Genomic DNA, 16344 nt, shown 5'->3' on the forward strand with positions numbered 1-16344 from the left:
TCCAAGCACAGCAGGGAACTACAAAAGTGGGAAAGGAGTGTCAGCTGATCAAAGCAGATGAGTCATACAGTGTAGTTATTTGCCCACAAATTTGCAAAATAAATTTGAGAAATTAAGTTTCAGCATTCATTGAGTAAAGGGAACAATACACTTGATGGGGTGTGGTAATTTAGACTAGTAGTTAATTTGTGATTATGCTAAAATAAACCTTGTAAGTACCTTGAAAAAATGGTGACCTGCCTTCTTGAATCACTGCAGTCTATGTGGCATAGGTATACCCACTGTTCCTTTAGGATGGGGAGATCAGTGACCATTTCAGTGACCATTTTAATCCAGTAACGATGAAGACTTGGGGATAAAGTTCCAAGCCTAAATTATTTGGGACCTGGAGCCGAATTTGTAGGCGGTGGTGTTTGTTGTACGTGCTGTAGAACAAGACTGCATATTTCAAAGCAACCTTATCAGCAAATTTAGAATAAAGAGTTGTTTGCAATAATTGAGAATGAGCTGTATATGACTCCTGGCATTTGAAGGTTACTATAACTTTTTCACTGGTGCGTAGGAGGTTGAGAGATGACCTTAAAGAAGTTTATAAAGTCATGAGCGGTGTAGATAAGGTTAATGGTAGGTGTCTTTTCCTGAGGATGATGGATTTTAAGACCAAGAGGCACATTTTTAAGGTGAAAGGAGAGGAAGTTTTAAAAAAGACAAGGGGCAAATTGTTTACACAGAGGATGGTTCACAGGTCCACACCCCTCACCAACCCAATCTCCACTCCCTCCGCGACTCCCTCATCAGGTCCACACCCCCCACCAACCCAACCTCCACTCCCAGCACCTTTCCCTGCAACCGCAAGAAATGCAAAACTTGCGCCCACACTTCCCCCTTATTTCCCTCCAAGGCCCCAAGGGATCCTTCCGTATCCGCCACAAATTCACCTGCACCTCCACACACATCATTTACTGCATCTGCTGCACCCGATGTGGCCTCCTCTGTATTGGGGAGACAGGCCAGCTACTTGCGGAATGTTTCAGAGAACACCTCTGGGACACCCAGACCAACTAACCCAACCACGCCGTGGTTCAACACTTCAACTCCCCCTCCCACTCCACCAAGGACATGCAGGTCCTTGGACTCCTCCATCACCAGACCTTAACAACACGACGGCTGGAGGAAGAGCGCCTCATCTTCCGCCTAGGAACCCTCCAACCACAACGGATGAACCTAGATTTCTCCACTTTCCTCATTTCCCCTCCCCCCACCTTGTCTCAGTCAAATCCCTCGAACTCAGCACTGCCTTCCTAACCTGCAATCTTCTTCCTGACCTCTCCGCCCCCACCCCCACTCCGGCCTATCATCCTCACCTTAACCTCCTTCCTCCTATCGCATTTCCAACGCCCCTCCCCCAAGTCCCTCCTCCCTACCTTTTATCTTAGCCTGCCTGGCACACTTTCCTCATTCCTGAAGAAGGGCTCATGCCCGAAACGTCAATTCTCCTGCTCCTTGGATGCTGCCTGAACTGCTGCGCTTTTCCAGCAACACATTTTCAGCTCACAGTTCAATAAACTTCCTAAGGAAGTGATGAATGCGGGCATAATTACAATGTTTAAAAGACATTTGGATAAGTATATGAAAAGGGAAGGTTTGGAGGGATCTGAGCTAGGAGCAGGCAGGTGGCACCAGTTTATTTTGGAATCATATTTGGCATGGACTGGTTGGACAAAAGCGTCTGTTTCCATGCTGTATGCCTCTAACACACTGGCAAACACTACCCAGCAGATCTTACATAGCCCTCCTTTGGCGGCCAGTGTCAAAATTGGTTGAGAGAGAGAGAGGAGAATTAGGGGTGAATGTGGGGAAGAGAGATGAAGAAGAGTGGGGGTATGGGAAAGAAAGGTTTCTGAACTGAAGAAGAATTCATACTGGACTCGAAACATCAACTCTGTTTCCATCTACTGATCTTGGAATACAAGGAAAACCTCAGAATTATTTTTGTCATTTTACCATTGTAGTAAACCCTCTCATTGTCTCCTCCATCCTCACTCCCAACTCAAGCGTTGTGAGCTCATGGACAACTTTGTCAAGAAGAATGAAACTACCTGAACAGCTATCCTTTGTTCCATCTTCCTCTCTTGCCATAGAATCCCTACAGTGTGGAAACAGGTCACTTGGCCCACAGTCCACACCGACCCTCTGAAGAGTAATCCACCCAGACCCATTTCCCACTGACGAATGCATCGAACACTATGGGCAATTTAGTATGATCAATTCACCTGACCTGCAAATCTTTGGATTGTGAGAGGAAACCAGAGTACCTAGAGGAAACCCATGCAGACATGGGGAGAATTTGCAAACTCTACACAGACAATCACCCAAGGCTGGAATTGAACCTGTGTCCCTGGCGCTGTGAGGCACCAGTGCTAACCTCTGACCCACCGGGCCGCTGGTTAATCAGGCCAGACTTCCTCCAAATCTCCACTTAGGGATTTCTATGGCTTCTCTCTAGTCCCTCTCACTTCATCTGAACCTAGAAGTCTATATTCTGCTCTTTAAATTGTATTCGCACTAAACCTCTGTTCAGTTTCCCTTTCTAATCATTTTTAACAGAGATTGGTCAATAGGTATCTCTCCTCAATGGTGTCCCCCTCTCCTTGGAATCTGTTCTCTCCAACTCTTCCCTTAAAGCAATACCATTTAACCTCTTCTGCCTTGCAAAATTATGCCATTTCCAAACTCAATTTCCTGTCAAGTCCTTGAATATCTTTTCATCTCCCAAACCTGTGATTACTTTTGTCAGAAATTTATATTTTTTAAAAACCCTCCAAACAGGTATTCACGCTGTCATAGTAACAATCTGGCTCTTCAAGTCACAAATGACATTGTCTTCAGTTCCATTACAAACCTCATTCCTTCATTTCTCTCTCCTTCACAGCAGTTTGAGGTTGACCCAGACAATTTGTGATGTTAAAGATGCTAGTTAATTGTAAGTTGAGTGTCTTTTGGTAAAAGTTGAATGAGAGGTTAGGATAGAAGAGAGAACAGGAGAAATTTGTAGTTTATCTTTAACTCAAGCTAGTCCTCCTATTTCTATGTCTCCAATTCCCTCTGTGTCAGTCTTTCTCTTCACCCGTTTTACAGGATTAAACAATAGAGGAGCCTCATTCTTTTTGTGAACCAGCATTCTCACCTCCAATTAGTAACCTTCCAGTGTCAGATGCTTATCATGCTGGAGTCACACCTTCCTTATGCATATAATGTTAACCTCCGAAATAAATGTTAGGTCAATACAGAGCATTTTGGGTGGGGGCTCTGCTCACAATGTTTCAGCTCCATTTAGGCTTACTAAGAATTTTAAGAGAACTTCAAAGAAAATGAAGATGATACTGTTCAACATTAGAAATAGCGTCAGCTTAATGGAATTGATTTTACCAAGCAGTAAATTGAGAAACTATGCCAGCATTTGGTCCTGTGTCTTCATATGAGTGTCATCTCTTTCTGGTTTAGAAACAATGCTCATAGAAGCTTGGAAACAAGGAGTAGAATTAGGCCATTCAGCCCTTTACACCTGCTCCACCACTTAGTATGATCATGGCTGATCATCCAATTCCAAACCATGTTCCTTTTTATTCCCTATATCTTTGATCCTTTTAGCCCTAAAAGCGAAATTTATCTTTTTCTTGTTTTTGTTTCATCTACTTTCTGTGGCAAAGGCTCACCACCACACTCTAGGTTAATAAATTTCTCCGCATCTCACTCCTAGATTGCCAATCCTGTATTCTTAAACTGTGACCCCTGATTTTGGACTCCCTGGTCATTGGGAACCTCCTTCCTGTGTTTGTCCTGTTAGATGTTTATATTCTATGACATCCATCCTCACTCTTCTAAACTCCAATGAAGATAGATTGGATCAGTTAGGCATATTTTCCTACATCAGTCCTGCCAATTTAGGAATTAGTCTCATAAACCTTCACTGCAGACTTTCCATGCCAGAACATCCTTCCTCAGATAAAGAGACCAAAACTGCACACAATACTCCAGGTGAGTTTTCATCAAAAACTTGTACAATTGCAGCAATATGTCCCAGCTCCTGTATTTGAACCTTCTCACAATGAAGGCCAACATATTGTTTGCTTTCTTCATCACCTGCTGCACCTGCCTGTTTATTTACAGTGACTGATGTGCAGGGACACCCAGGTCTCATTGCATCGTCTCTTTCCCAAATTACTGTCATTTAGATAACAATCTGCCTTCCTGTTTTTGTTACTATAGTAAAGTAGCAAATAGGTATCTTACTGCCTGGCCTGACCTGTTGCTGCCTGACCTGCTGTGCTTTTCCAGCACCACACACTCGACTCTGATCAGCATATTCCTAATCAGCTATTAATCCCCACTAGGTCCCTTATTATCAGATTAACACAGAGGTCTTGTGCTACTTTAATCATCAGTTTATTGAATGGATAAAGTTGCATCTTCTTTAAAATATTGTTGAATTTGAACATTCATTCATCCTTCAATGCTTCCCCCATCTTAGAAATATAAGAAAGAGTGGGATGACAAAAGGTCATTCACGTCAGTTCCTAAATGGGCAAAATATAATCTATTTGATTCATGGGTGTTAATACATTCATTATGACCTTCTAAGGAAAATTCTATATAGATATCACCAGTCACCAGAAATTATCATGCAAAAGTCCAGAGTGTTCCTGAATTTTTAAATTTCCAACATCCTATTCTCCAGTTAAGTTCCACTCATGCTCTCTGGGTTCAAACAGCACAAAACACATGGGTCACATGGAGTATTTGGTCATCAGAATAAAATGAGGGGGCTGTATTTTGTGTTCAGTAGTACATTGATTATAATCCTTTGTTTGTTCCCTTATAATACAGGGAGGAATCCTGGGAATAATTATAAACTGGATCTGTGACTTGGATAAGGCAGCTTCAGAATGTAACCCTCAATACTCCTTTAGAAGACTTGATTCTATTTCCCAAGGTACTACCTCTTCCTTAGGATATAATTTCAGGTCAGTGCATCCCTTGCTTGTGGATGTGTGTTCTTATCTGTTGATATTAAGAATTGTTATTTACCTTTTAAGATTAAAAGCATAACGTGTATATTGGAGGGCATCACTAAGGTTACAATAAAACTGAAAGAAAAAACAAAGTCAATTGAGTAAGCAGTGGCTAATTGATACTAAATTGATTCAAAAAAGCCTCTACATTATAAAGAGAGCGCACGGTAGGGTTAATTTTTCAGGTTGGTATTCTGTATTCTTTTGTTAGAACTGGAGGATGTTTCAGGAACAACAGGGTGTGGTGTGTTGTCTGAATGATTAGCACTGTTGTTTCACAATGCCAGGGAGCCAGGTCCAGTTTCTGCCTCAGGAACTATCTGTGTGGAGTTTGCATGGGAAGTAAGGGGGAGAAGTGTGGGCACAGGTTATGCATTTCTTGCGGTTACCTCCCCCCTTACTTCCCTCCAAGGCCCCAAGGGATCCTTCCGTATCTACCACAAATTCACTGCACCTCCACACACATCATTTACTGCATCCACTGCACCCGATGTGGCCTCCTCTACATTGGGAAGACAGGCCGCCTACTTGCAGAACATTTCAGAGAACACCTCTGGGACACCCGCACCAACCAACCCAACTGCCCTGTGGCTCAACACTTCAATTTCCCCTCCCACTCCACCAAGGACATGCAAGTCCTCGGACTCCTCCATCGCCAACCCATAGCAACACGATGGCTGGAGGAAGAGCGCCTCATCTTCCGCCTAGGAACCCTCCAACCACAAGGGATGAACTCAGATTTCTCCACTTTCCTCATTTCCCCTCCCCCCGCCTTGTCTCAGTCCCAACCCACAAACTCAGCACCACCTTCCTAACCTGCAATCTTCTTCCTGACCTCTTCACCCCCACCCCCACTCCAGCCTATCACCCTCACCTTAACCTCCTTCCACCTATTGCACTTCCAAAGCCCCTGCCCCAAGTCCCTCCTCCCTACCTTTTATCTTAACCTGCTTGGCACACACTCTCCTCATTCCTGAAGAAGGGCTCATGCCTGAAACATCGATTCTCCTGCTCCTTGGATGATGCCTGACCTGCTGCACTTTTCCAGCAACACATTTTCAGCTCTGATCTCCAGCATCTGCAATCCTCACTTTCTCCTTTCTTCCAACAGTGCAAAGATGTGCAGGTTAGGTGGATTGACCATGCTGAAATTATCTGTGGTATTCGGTGATGAGTAGACTAGGTGGATTAGCCATGGTAAGTGTGGGGGTGGTGAAGTTTGGTCTGATTGGGGTGCTCTTTGGAGAGTTGGTGTGAACTTGCTAGGTCAAATGACCTCCTTCCACACTGTTTCGATGATTCAAGGGGACAAGGCATCTCTTGGTCTCCTGGTTGTGTAGGAAGATCCTGGGGAAGGGGAACAGATGTTGGAGATTATACAACAGTGGCCAGTCTGCCAGGGAGAGAACAAAGTTTTTGGAATCTTGAGACGTAGGTTAGGGGAAGATATATTTGTTGGAGGTTGTGGAAAAAAATGATCTGTCAAATGTAAAGATTTGTAAAATGGAAGCTAAACAAAAAGTATGAAATGAATGGACACATTTGAAAATCTTGGGTACCATGAAGAGAAAATGTTCATTTTGCCAAACAGATGACATTTTGGAAGTTCTGGTTGAAAGGTGGCATTACCATCTTGTTGCTCATTCACTTAACCTATCTATATCTCTTTAGAGCCACTGTGTTCTCCTGTCAGCTTGTATTAGTTTTATATCATTGGCAAACGTGGATACGTTTGCCTCCATCTTGTCATCCAAGCCATTAATATAAATTGTAAATAGCTGAGGTATCCGTACTGATCTCATGGCACTTCACTATTCACTGCAGTTGAAAATACCCAGTTTATGCCCACTCTCTGCTTTCTGTCCATGAACTAATCCTCAACTCATGTTCATGTATTGCGCTCAAGTCCCTGAACCCTTATCTTGCCTACTGACCTTTTTGTGTGGCAACTTATGAAATGCCTTTTAGATGAAAAACAACTACTGGTTCTTCTAGTTGCACCCTCAAAGAAGCTAATACATTTGTCAAAGCTTTTCCTTTTCGTAAAACCATGTTGAATTGTTCAAACTATAGTATTCTTTTCTAAGTGTATCGTTAATACTTTCTGAGTAATAGAGTCTATCTGTGCCACCAGTTCAATCCAGGAAAATGCGAGGTGATGTATTTTGAAAGATCCAATTCTATAGCGAACTACAGCATGGAAAGTTCTTTACGGAGAGGGTGGTGGGTGCCTGGAATGTGTTGCCAGTAGGGATGGTTGAGGCAGGCACGATAGTGTAAATTAAGAGGTATCTAAACAGATACATGAATGGGCAGGGAGCAGAGGGATTCTTAGAAAATAGGCGACAGGTTTAGATAGATGATCTGGATCGGGGCAGGTATGGAGTGTCGAAGGGCCTGTTCCTGTGCAGTAATTTTCTTTGTTCTTGTTTTTCTTTGCTCATTTGTCTTCTTGCAGCTATTTCATGCTTTCAGATAAATAACCTTCAACTTCATTTTATTACTTTTCTTCGCAATTAACCTATTTAATTACATACAACTTTGTTAAACCCTCTGTCCCTTCCTGTCTTCTCTGTTTGGCTTTACCCACATTGCTCCAATGTTCTGATGTCTACACCTTGCTCTTGAATTTCTAAATCTCCCTTTAACCAAACTTTCCCTTTGGCCCAACATTTTTTTTCTTTTTGAGTATACATCAAGTTTGCATTTGAAGATTACTAGTGAGAATATTTTACAAGTTCTTTCACAGTGTGGGAATGGTTCTTCAAGCTGTTACCATCAATCCATATACATTGTTGAGAGTGCTCCAAATGGGCCTCAACAAATGACATCTCTTAAGGTTTTTTTTCTAATCTGTGAAGGGATATTCATTTCTCAATATGTGTAACACTACATCTTCATCAATTACATAGTATCTCATTCGCACTGAGCTTTGTTAGGTTCAGTTGAAAACATGTGGGTGTAACATTCAAGCAAAGACTTAGCACCATTTAAAAAAAGTATAATCTCAATTTTCAATTTAATTTATGTGTCTGAATTACAGGCATGCAAAGTACTACATGGAGAACGGCACTGAATACAGAACTTTAATAAAAGTGTTTGGGATAAGAATTGACATTATTGTTCACGGTGAGGTAAAACCAATTTCTTACTTTGAATTATTTCCCACTAACATGTCTAATTAGTAAGTGTTAACGTTTTGCTGAAAGGAGCTTATTCTGATCATTATTAAAGTGTGTTCTGCTTGCCTATACATTTTGGCTGTAGGTTAGAGTTTCAAAAGGTTTCATCACTTTTTTTAAGATTTCCACTATTGTTCGCCTGATTATGAGCCCATCCTTTATCCCACTGGGCTGGCTGACCCTATCGCAAACTCTGCCATCAGGATGCAGCTGGCAGCACATTTGCCTCAGAGTCAGAAGGTTCAAGCATCTTTTCAGGAATTGAGTACAAAAATATGGGTTGGTATTCCTGCCCTTTATTAAGGGCAACATTGTCAGGGATACTGTTTTTTAGATGGAATGTTAAACCTATCTGCTTTTTCAGGGAGATTTAAGAGATCCCATGCCATAATTTGAAGATATATATGTATTGAAGAAAAGCAAATGGGCAATAGTCATTCCTCATTCAACATCACAAAAAACAGATTATCTAATCATTGTTACATCCCTGTTTCTGAGAGTTTGCAAATTGTGTGCAAATTACAGAATGATTGCAATAGAGAAGGAGCCCATTTAACTCATCGTGTCAGTACTAGCTTGCCAAATGAGCATTTCATTCAGTGCCACTCTGTTACTACCTTCCTGTGAGCATGCACATTGTTCCTTTCCAAATCACGTTCTCACTCTGAATGCCTTGATTGGACCTACCTCCGTCACACTCTCAGGCCGTGCATTCCAGACACTAACTACTCGCTGTGTGGAAAACTTTTTTTTATCTCACTTCTGCTTTTTGCCAATTGCTTTGAATCTATACCTTCATGTTCTTAATCCTTTCTTGAGTGGGAACAGTTTCTCCCTATCTAATTTGTCCAGATTCCTCTTGGTTTTAATGCGATCTCCTCTCAGCTCTACCTTCTCCAACAGAAGCAGTCTCAATTTCTCCAATCCAACTTCGTAACTGGAGGTCCTCATCTCTGGAACCATTCTCGTAAATCTCTTCTGCACTATTTCATATGCCTTCAGATTCTTCCTAAATTCTGGCATCAGAATTGGATACAGCCATCCAGCTGAGGCCTCTCTCATGTAAATTCAACAGAACCTCCTTGTATACATTATCACAACAACTACACTCAAAAGGCATTTTGTGAGTTGGTGATCATGAAAAACGCAACATGAATACAAAATTTACTTTTCATGTTTCGGAACTGGTCACGCTGTAGAAGAAATTTCCTCAGTCCATGTGCAAAATCTAGGTTCAATCTTTGGGATAGTTTGTAGTGAAGAAAGTAGAATAATTGTAGAGAGGAAGACTCTGACCAATAAATATAGCAAAGTTAATCTCATGAGAGCACATATTTTACCAAGAAAAATCAAGACTTGGATCATGGAATGGGTGAGAAAATTCTGCACATACAGCAATTAGCATCTTGAAGGTTTACATCTGAGGAGACCTAATATATTTGTGCCAATTCTTCACTAAAACAATTCAAAACTCATCTCTCAATCTCACTTTTTATATATATCTTTCTATATCTTCCTCTACTTCAAATATGATTCCATTTTTCCTTTAAAAATATGCTTAGGTTTGTGCCTCAACCATGATGTGTGGCAGAATATTCTGTGTTTCAGGAACACTCTGCTTAACACAATTTCTCCCAACCTTTCTCTCCTGTCATCTTCCTAAATTGGTGATTTCTTGTCACTGACTCTCCGAACGGATGAAATAATCACTGTTTATTCACTCTGAAAAAACTCTGTTTTGAAAATTTTTTATTATATCTCCTCTTAGCCTTATCTGTGGAGACAATAATGAATTAGTGATCATTCTTTCAGTGATGTTCTTTGGGGTCATAAATGGCACATTTGGTGTTGGAACATTGGAATAAAGTCAGCCTTCTTTCAAAAGTTCATTACTTGAGCTAAGCAGATCTATTCTAGAATATTATTGCTGATTGATTAACCAATCTAGATCAATATTTGGCTTTCTTAAATCCCCAGTTGGCTCCAGATAACCTGTTCAACCTCTGACACAAGCTGCAATGTGGTCCACCTGCTCACTGTAGCTAAATTAGATGGTATCCAAAAGTAGTGTTCTTTATCACCTCCAGAAAGTTAGAAATATTGTTCTTACTGATGAATGTGCAACATTTTGTTATCTACATGGACTTCAGTAAAGCCTTTGACAAGGTTCCTTATGCCAGATTGGTGCAATAGGTAAAGTCACATGGTATCAGGGGTGAGCTAGCAAGATGGATACAGAACTGGCTTAGTTATAGGAGACAGAGGGTAGCAGTGGAAGGATGTATTTTTGGAATGGAGGGTTGTGACTAGTGACGTTGCACAGGGATCAATGCTTTGGGACCTCTGCTGTTCATGATCTACAGAAATGATTTGGAGGAAAACATAGCTGGTCTAAATAGTAAGTTTGCGGATGATACAAAGATTGGTGGAATTGCGCATAGTGAGGAGGATTGTTTGAAAGAGATGTGTGAGGCAAGTTTTTCACACAAAAATGGTGAGTGTCTGGAATGTGTTGCCCATGGAGGTGGTGGAAGCAGATACAATAGCAGCATTCACGAAATACCTGGATGAATACATGAATAGAAAGGGAATAGAGGGATATAGATCCTGTAATTGAAGACAGTTTTAATATGGAAGGGCTAAATATGGTGGCACAGGCTTGGAGCGCCAAAAAGCCTGTTTCTGTGCTGTATTGTTCTTTGTCCTTTGTTCTATTTTCAATTACATCATGTTACCTACTAACATCCCTACCTCATTCCTAAACCCTCATCCATGTCATTGTCACCTGAAGTGCTCTTATTGTTGGCTTCCTGAGCTCCATGTTACATAAATCTGAAATATGGTCTAAACGTTTTCTTCTGGTGAGTTGTGTTGTCCTGCTGCTAGCTCCTAGTTTAGAGACAAAAAAAAACTGCTGATGCTGGAATCTCAGGTAGACAAGCAGGAGGCTGGAAGAACACAGCAAGCCAGACAGCCTCAGGAGGTGGGCAAGTCAACATTTCAGGTTTAACTCTTCTTCAGGACTCCTCATTTTTGTCTATTTAGTAAGGACTGAAATACATATCTATTGATTATCATACTGTTAAACCTGTAAATGTTCTCATTAGGGTTGGGAGAAAGTAAGTTGTGTGTTTTTTAGAAGCAGATAACTCAAAATCTTTATCAAACCCAGCATTTCAATACTAAGGAACAGATGTACTTTAGTATTGTGTCGATTAGTGGATGTCCTTATTACTTCTCACCCTTATTTTAGTTGACATCAGCTGCCTTCTGTCTCAACAACTCATTGAAAATCTTCACCCTTATTAGAATTCATTGTTTATTGGCCAATGTTGCTTTTGCAAACTCATCAATTTTAATGTCCTGGTTTGCAAATTGTGATCTGAGATTTATTCTGTTCTGACTCCCCTTCAGTCTTTTACTATCTATTATATACCCAACAAGTAACTGTAACTTTGACGTGACCGTTGGTAAAATCATTACCTGGAGGCTGAACATGTGAACATTATTGAGGGCATATCATGATTGTGCTGTAAAAAGGAAAGCTGCTTAAGGTCTACATGTCTAACTGGTGGAACCACATTCACTGGTAAATAGCATACACCCATTTAAGTGTTAAGGGATTATATGATGTACTTAGACTTTTCCTTATGGTGAGTTATGCTGTCCATCTTGCTGCTAGCTCCTAGTTGTTGTGTACTTAGTGAGGACTGAAACATATGTCTTTAAATTATCTTACTGTCAAACATGTGACTGTTCTCTTTGGGATTAGGAGAAAGTAAACCGTGTTTCTTTGGAAGTAGGTAATTCAAATTCTTTATCAAACTCAGCACTCCAAAACTAAGGATCAGATGTACTTTAGTATTGTGTTGATCATGGAAGTTGGAAAGGTAGATTGGCATTGCCAGTGAGATTTAACTCATTTGACGCAAGAGAATAATGAGATCCAATGCCATTGGGCAAGAGAGACAGTGAGAACATTCCATCTGTGTTGGTAGATTTTGGCTAATCCTTTTCCTTTTAACTCAAATAAGAGATTTGTTCATCAAGAAGTAGTAATATAGTAATATATTTAATTACATTTCATTTATTATCTCAAGACATTCTTCTTAATGAGTCAAGCATTCCCAATATAAATCATGAGTAAAGGACAAAGTTTTTTTTTACAAATAATCAGTTATCCCACCATTCCTTCAATTTTTCTTCAAATGTTTTAGAAGACTCCAATTTAAATCTGCTCTGTGTCCCTTATTACATAGATTGAGAAGGACCTGCATTAACATAGTGCCATGCATAACCTCAAGATCGTCTGAAGGATTTCACAGTCAATTAATCACACCCAACTTTTGAAGTGTCTATTAGGTGTCATGACACAGATAATATAGTGCAGAAGGTGTTTGATGTGCTTGCTGATATTGATCAGTGCACTGAGTTTAGGAGTAGGGAGGTCATGTTGCAGCTATACAGGATATTGGTTAGGTCACTTATTGAATATTCTGTTCTCCATCCTATAGGAAGGATGTTGTGAAACTTGAAATGGTTCAGAAAAGATTTACAAGGATGTTGCTGGGGTTGGAGGGTATAAGCTCTGGGGAGAGGTTGACTAGGATGCGGCTGTATTCCCTGGAGCTTCAGAGGCTGAGGGGTGACCTTAGAGGTTTATAAAATCATGAGGGGCATGGATAGGGTAAATAGGCAAGGTTTTTTACCCAGGTTGGGAGACTATAAAGCTAGAGGTCATAGGTTTATGGTGAGAGGGGAAAGATTTAAAAGGATCTTAAGGGGCAATGTTTTCATGCGTGTATGGAATGAGCTGTCAGTGGAAGGGTCAGAGGCTGGCACAATTACAACATTTAAAAGGCATCTGGATTGGTATATGAATAGGAAGGGTTTAGAGGGATACGGACCGAGTCCTGGCAGGTGGGACCAGATTTATATGGCTTATCTGGTTTGCATGGACGAGTTGGACCATAGGGTCTGTTTTCATGCTGTATATCTCTATGACTCTATTAACAAACATTACCTGCAGATGAACAGTTTCTGTTGTCTAATTTAGTCTTTGTCTCAGTTTCCATTGTGGTTAGCCATTTGCAACAAGGTCTTCTGCTTCTACTCTATCTTCCTGTTTTTGAGTTAGCATTTTGAGTTATCTCTGATTTACTCAATTATGTGCATTCAGAAATTAAAAGATAATGAAACTTGCTATCTCTATATTTCTGCTCTAGTTAACTCCATTTTGCCATGTATTTTATATTGAAACTGCATATTTAGTTCTGTCCAACCAATGGGTTAATTGCATTAAGCTGGTTAAATCTAAACTTTAGGGCAGGTGTCATTTCCTTGGCAGCATCAGTTAATATCCCTTTCACATGTGCATCCTCTTGAGCAAATAGAAGTTTTCCTACGTGAATTTGTCAATAGTTTTATTTTGAACGTGACATAGTTTCAGCAATTTCAGGGACATTGGTAGGCTTGTGCATGGACAGAAAATGCTGACAGTTGCAGTCATTGTTGGAATTTTGTTATTGATAAAACTCCGCAGCTTTTGTGGAAAGCTGAAGCTGATGTTTTGTGAACATCTCCTAGCTTCATTGCATTCAAGAGAAACTTTGAGTTCCTCATTGGTAATGACTTTCATGTTCACCCACCACTTTCCTAAAATTTTACATGGATACTTTGGTAAATGCCTTCTGAAGATTTTTGGTGTGATAAATATTCTCTAATGAAACAATGTAAATTTGATTAGGCACCAACACCTGCAGGAATAGTTAGAAAATATCTTTAAATGTTCAACATTATTTGTAGATCTTTCTTTTTCAAAAATTCAATTGGAATGTAAATGTGGATTAAGAAGAGATCATCCACCTGACATACTTCTTCTTTAACATGGTTTATGTGTTTCGATACTGATATTGAGACTCCTGAATTCAGTATGTTGGCTTCAATTGAACAAAAGATCCAGGATATTAATCCAGCATTATAGCACATTGTTCAATCCTGATAGAATTGTCCAACTATCAGCAGAATAAAGTACTTTGTAACCATAGCTGACCTATCTTCATTCCATTTCACAACTGGATTTGCATCTAGTACCAAATCTGAGAAAGATTATCAACACAGCTGATAACTGGCTGCTAATACTTTATCTGATACACCTGCAGAAAAAGTTTAAGAACCAATCATACCAGTTTTATACAGCTTTGCTGTGGAGCCAATTACCTCATCTTGTTACACCCAACATGAGTTAAATCAAAAAAAAAGTTTTGTTGCAGAGATTATGTGCAACCTAATATTCCACTCCTCTATGGGAGAATGAGATTACCTTAACAAAGAAACAGAGACATATTTACAGAGTCAACATCTGAAAAAATATATTACTGGGTACTACAGTGAGGTTGCAATGACTTCATCAATTCCCCAACATTGAATTTTGAAATGTTGAAGCCTCTGCAGCATTGAACTCCTAATCTGGCACTGCTTCCCCCAATGGCAGGCTGGAGTTTCTCTGTTAAGGATGTCTCAAAATGGCAATGTCATTAACCTGCATTATCAGCTACATGAGGATAGCTGGTCTTTGCACCTTTTGGCATCTGTGAAAGCATTGGTGGAGAAGTTGCTTGTAAAATATAGCTATCAGTCAGGTACAGATATCACCCAGCTACTAAAATCTAACATGCCCTAACATGCTCACAATCTGTGTGAAAGCAGTCTCAAAAACAACATGGAATTGACTGAAGTTCCGATCTGTAAAATGCAATACTATTTCCCTGTAGGCACAATTTATAATGTGGATAGCAATGTCCAAAACTGGACTAGTTTTGCAAAGTGATTATTTTTAATGTTTCTACTCAAACACATTGGTATATTGCTAAATGTAAAGTTTAGAATTAGAATCAGACTTAGCTTTGCTGTCATATGTACTCACATGAATATGGAGAAAAGTTTACAAGTCAATACTTATGGTGCCATTTAGATATCAAAGTACCTTGGTACAAATTCTTAGTGAAAATCAAATTAGAAAAATAAAGAAATAAAAAGTCCAGCAGCAAGTTCGAAAAGTAGAGAAATAAGAGTTCAGAATAACGGTTCTTCCAACCAGCTCATACCGGGCTTCATCTTGAGGCCAGGAACTTGAGTCCCACGCTGAGGCCGGGAGTTTGAGTCCCACACTGAGGCCGGGAGTCCATGCTGGCTTTCATTCTGGATATCGGTGATGTTGCCCAAGGATGGGAGATAAAAAGACAAAGGAAAAACAAACACACAAGAAGGGACAGAAAAACAGAAAAGAAATGGATGGAATGGATGAGTTCTGGCTCATGATTCCTACTCTGCTGCTGTCCTGGAGTTGATTTACTATGAACTAGTATAATTGGGCAATGTTTCAAATAGTTTTCTTTGTAAGTGTTCCTTCTATTTAAAAGGGGTGACCTGATGTCGTTTAATTAATAGAGCTGAAAAATTGATTTATTACAAAATTATAAGCATCTTTTATGGCCATTTCTAGTCGACTACTTCTGAATAACACAATTTTATAAATGCAAATTACCCAATTAACCTATAAAAGACCATTTGATAGCTGTAATAAAACAAGAACTGTAGGTTCCAAAGAACTAAAACAAACAAAAACTGAAATTGCTGGAGAAAGTCAGCCAGTCCAGCAGCATCTCTGGAGAGAAAGCAGAGTTAATGTTTCAAGTCTGGTGACCCTTCTTCACACTCTTGTAATAGTGGTGTCATCACTAGGTCAGGGTCCTTGCTCATTGTGAGGAGAAAGTGGTGCATTTGGACGGAGGAGTGCAAGACTGCTCCTGTTGTGCCAGGGAGACACTAATGCACAGCCAACTCTGTCGGCTCATTTATGTTGTATTGCTCTCCCATTGATACAAGCACTAAACTATTCTTCTTCTGCACAAACTTTCATTTGTCTTTAACAACCAATTCCCTCATCCAAGCATTAGCAGTGACCAGTTACGTTCTGCAAATAGGCCAGCACCAGAGACCCTCAGCTCCACCTCCTGCTCTGAGGAGGAGGTCACTGAACCCTCTGAGGATGTGGAGGCAAGGTTTACACCTGCACCCTTCAGCAGCTC

General features: G+C 40.3%; 1 protein-coding gene across 2 annotated transcripts in view; it reads left to right on the plus strand.

Moving 5' to 3' along the window:
* LOC132827303 (P2X purinoceptor 2-like) overlaps window positions 1-16344 on the plus strand; it is an 83177-nt gene that overhangs the window by 40953 nt on the left and 25880 nt on the right. For both annotated transcript variants that reach the window (XM_060843943.1, XM_060843942.1), the window contains 2 exons: window positions 4888-5024; window positions 8116-8206. In XM_060843943.1, the coding sequence (XP_060699926.1) occupies window positions 4888-5024; window positions 8116-8206 (228 nt within the window). The remainder of the gene's footprint in view (window positions 1-4887; window positions 5025-8115; window positions 8207-16344) is intronic.

This window comes from Hemiscyllium ocellatum, chromosome 24 (genome assembly GCF_020745735.1).
Source record: "Hemiscyllium ocellatum isolate sHemOce1 chromosome 24, sHemOce1.pat.X.cur, whole genome shotgun sequence".
Classification (NCBI taxonomy): Eukaryota; Metazoa; Chordata; class Chondrichthyes; order Orectolobiformes; family Hemiscylliidae; genus Hemiscyllium; species Hemiscyllium ocellatum.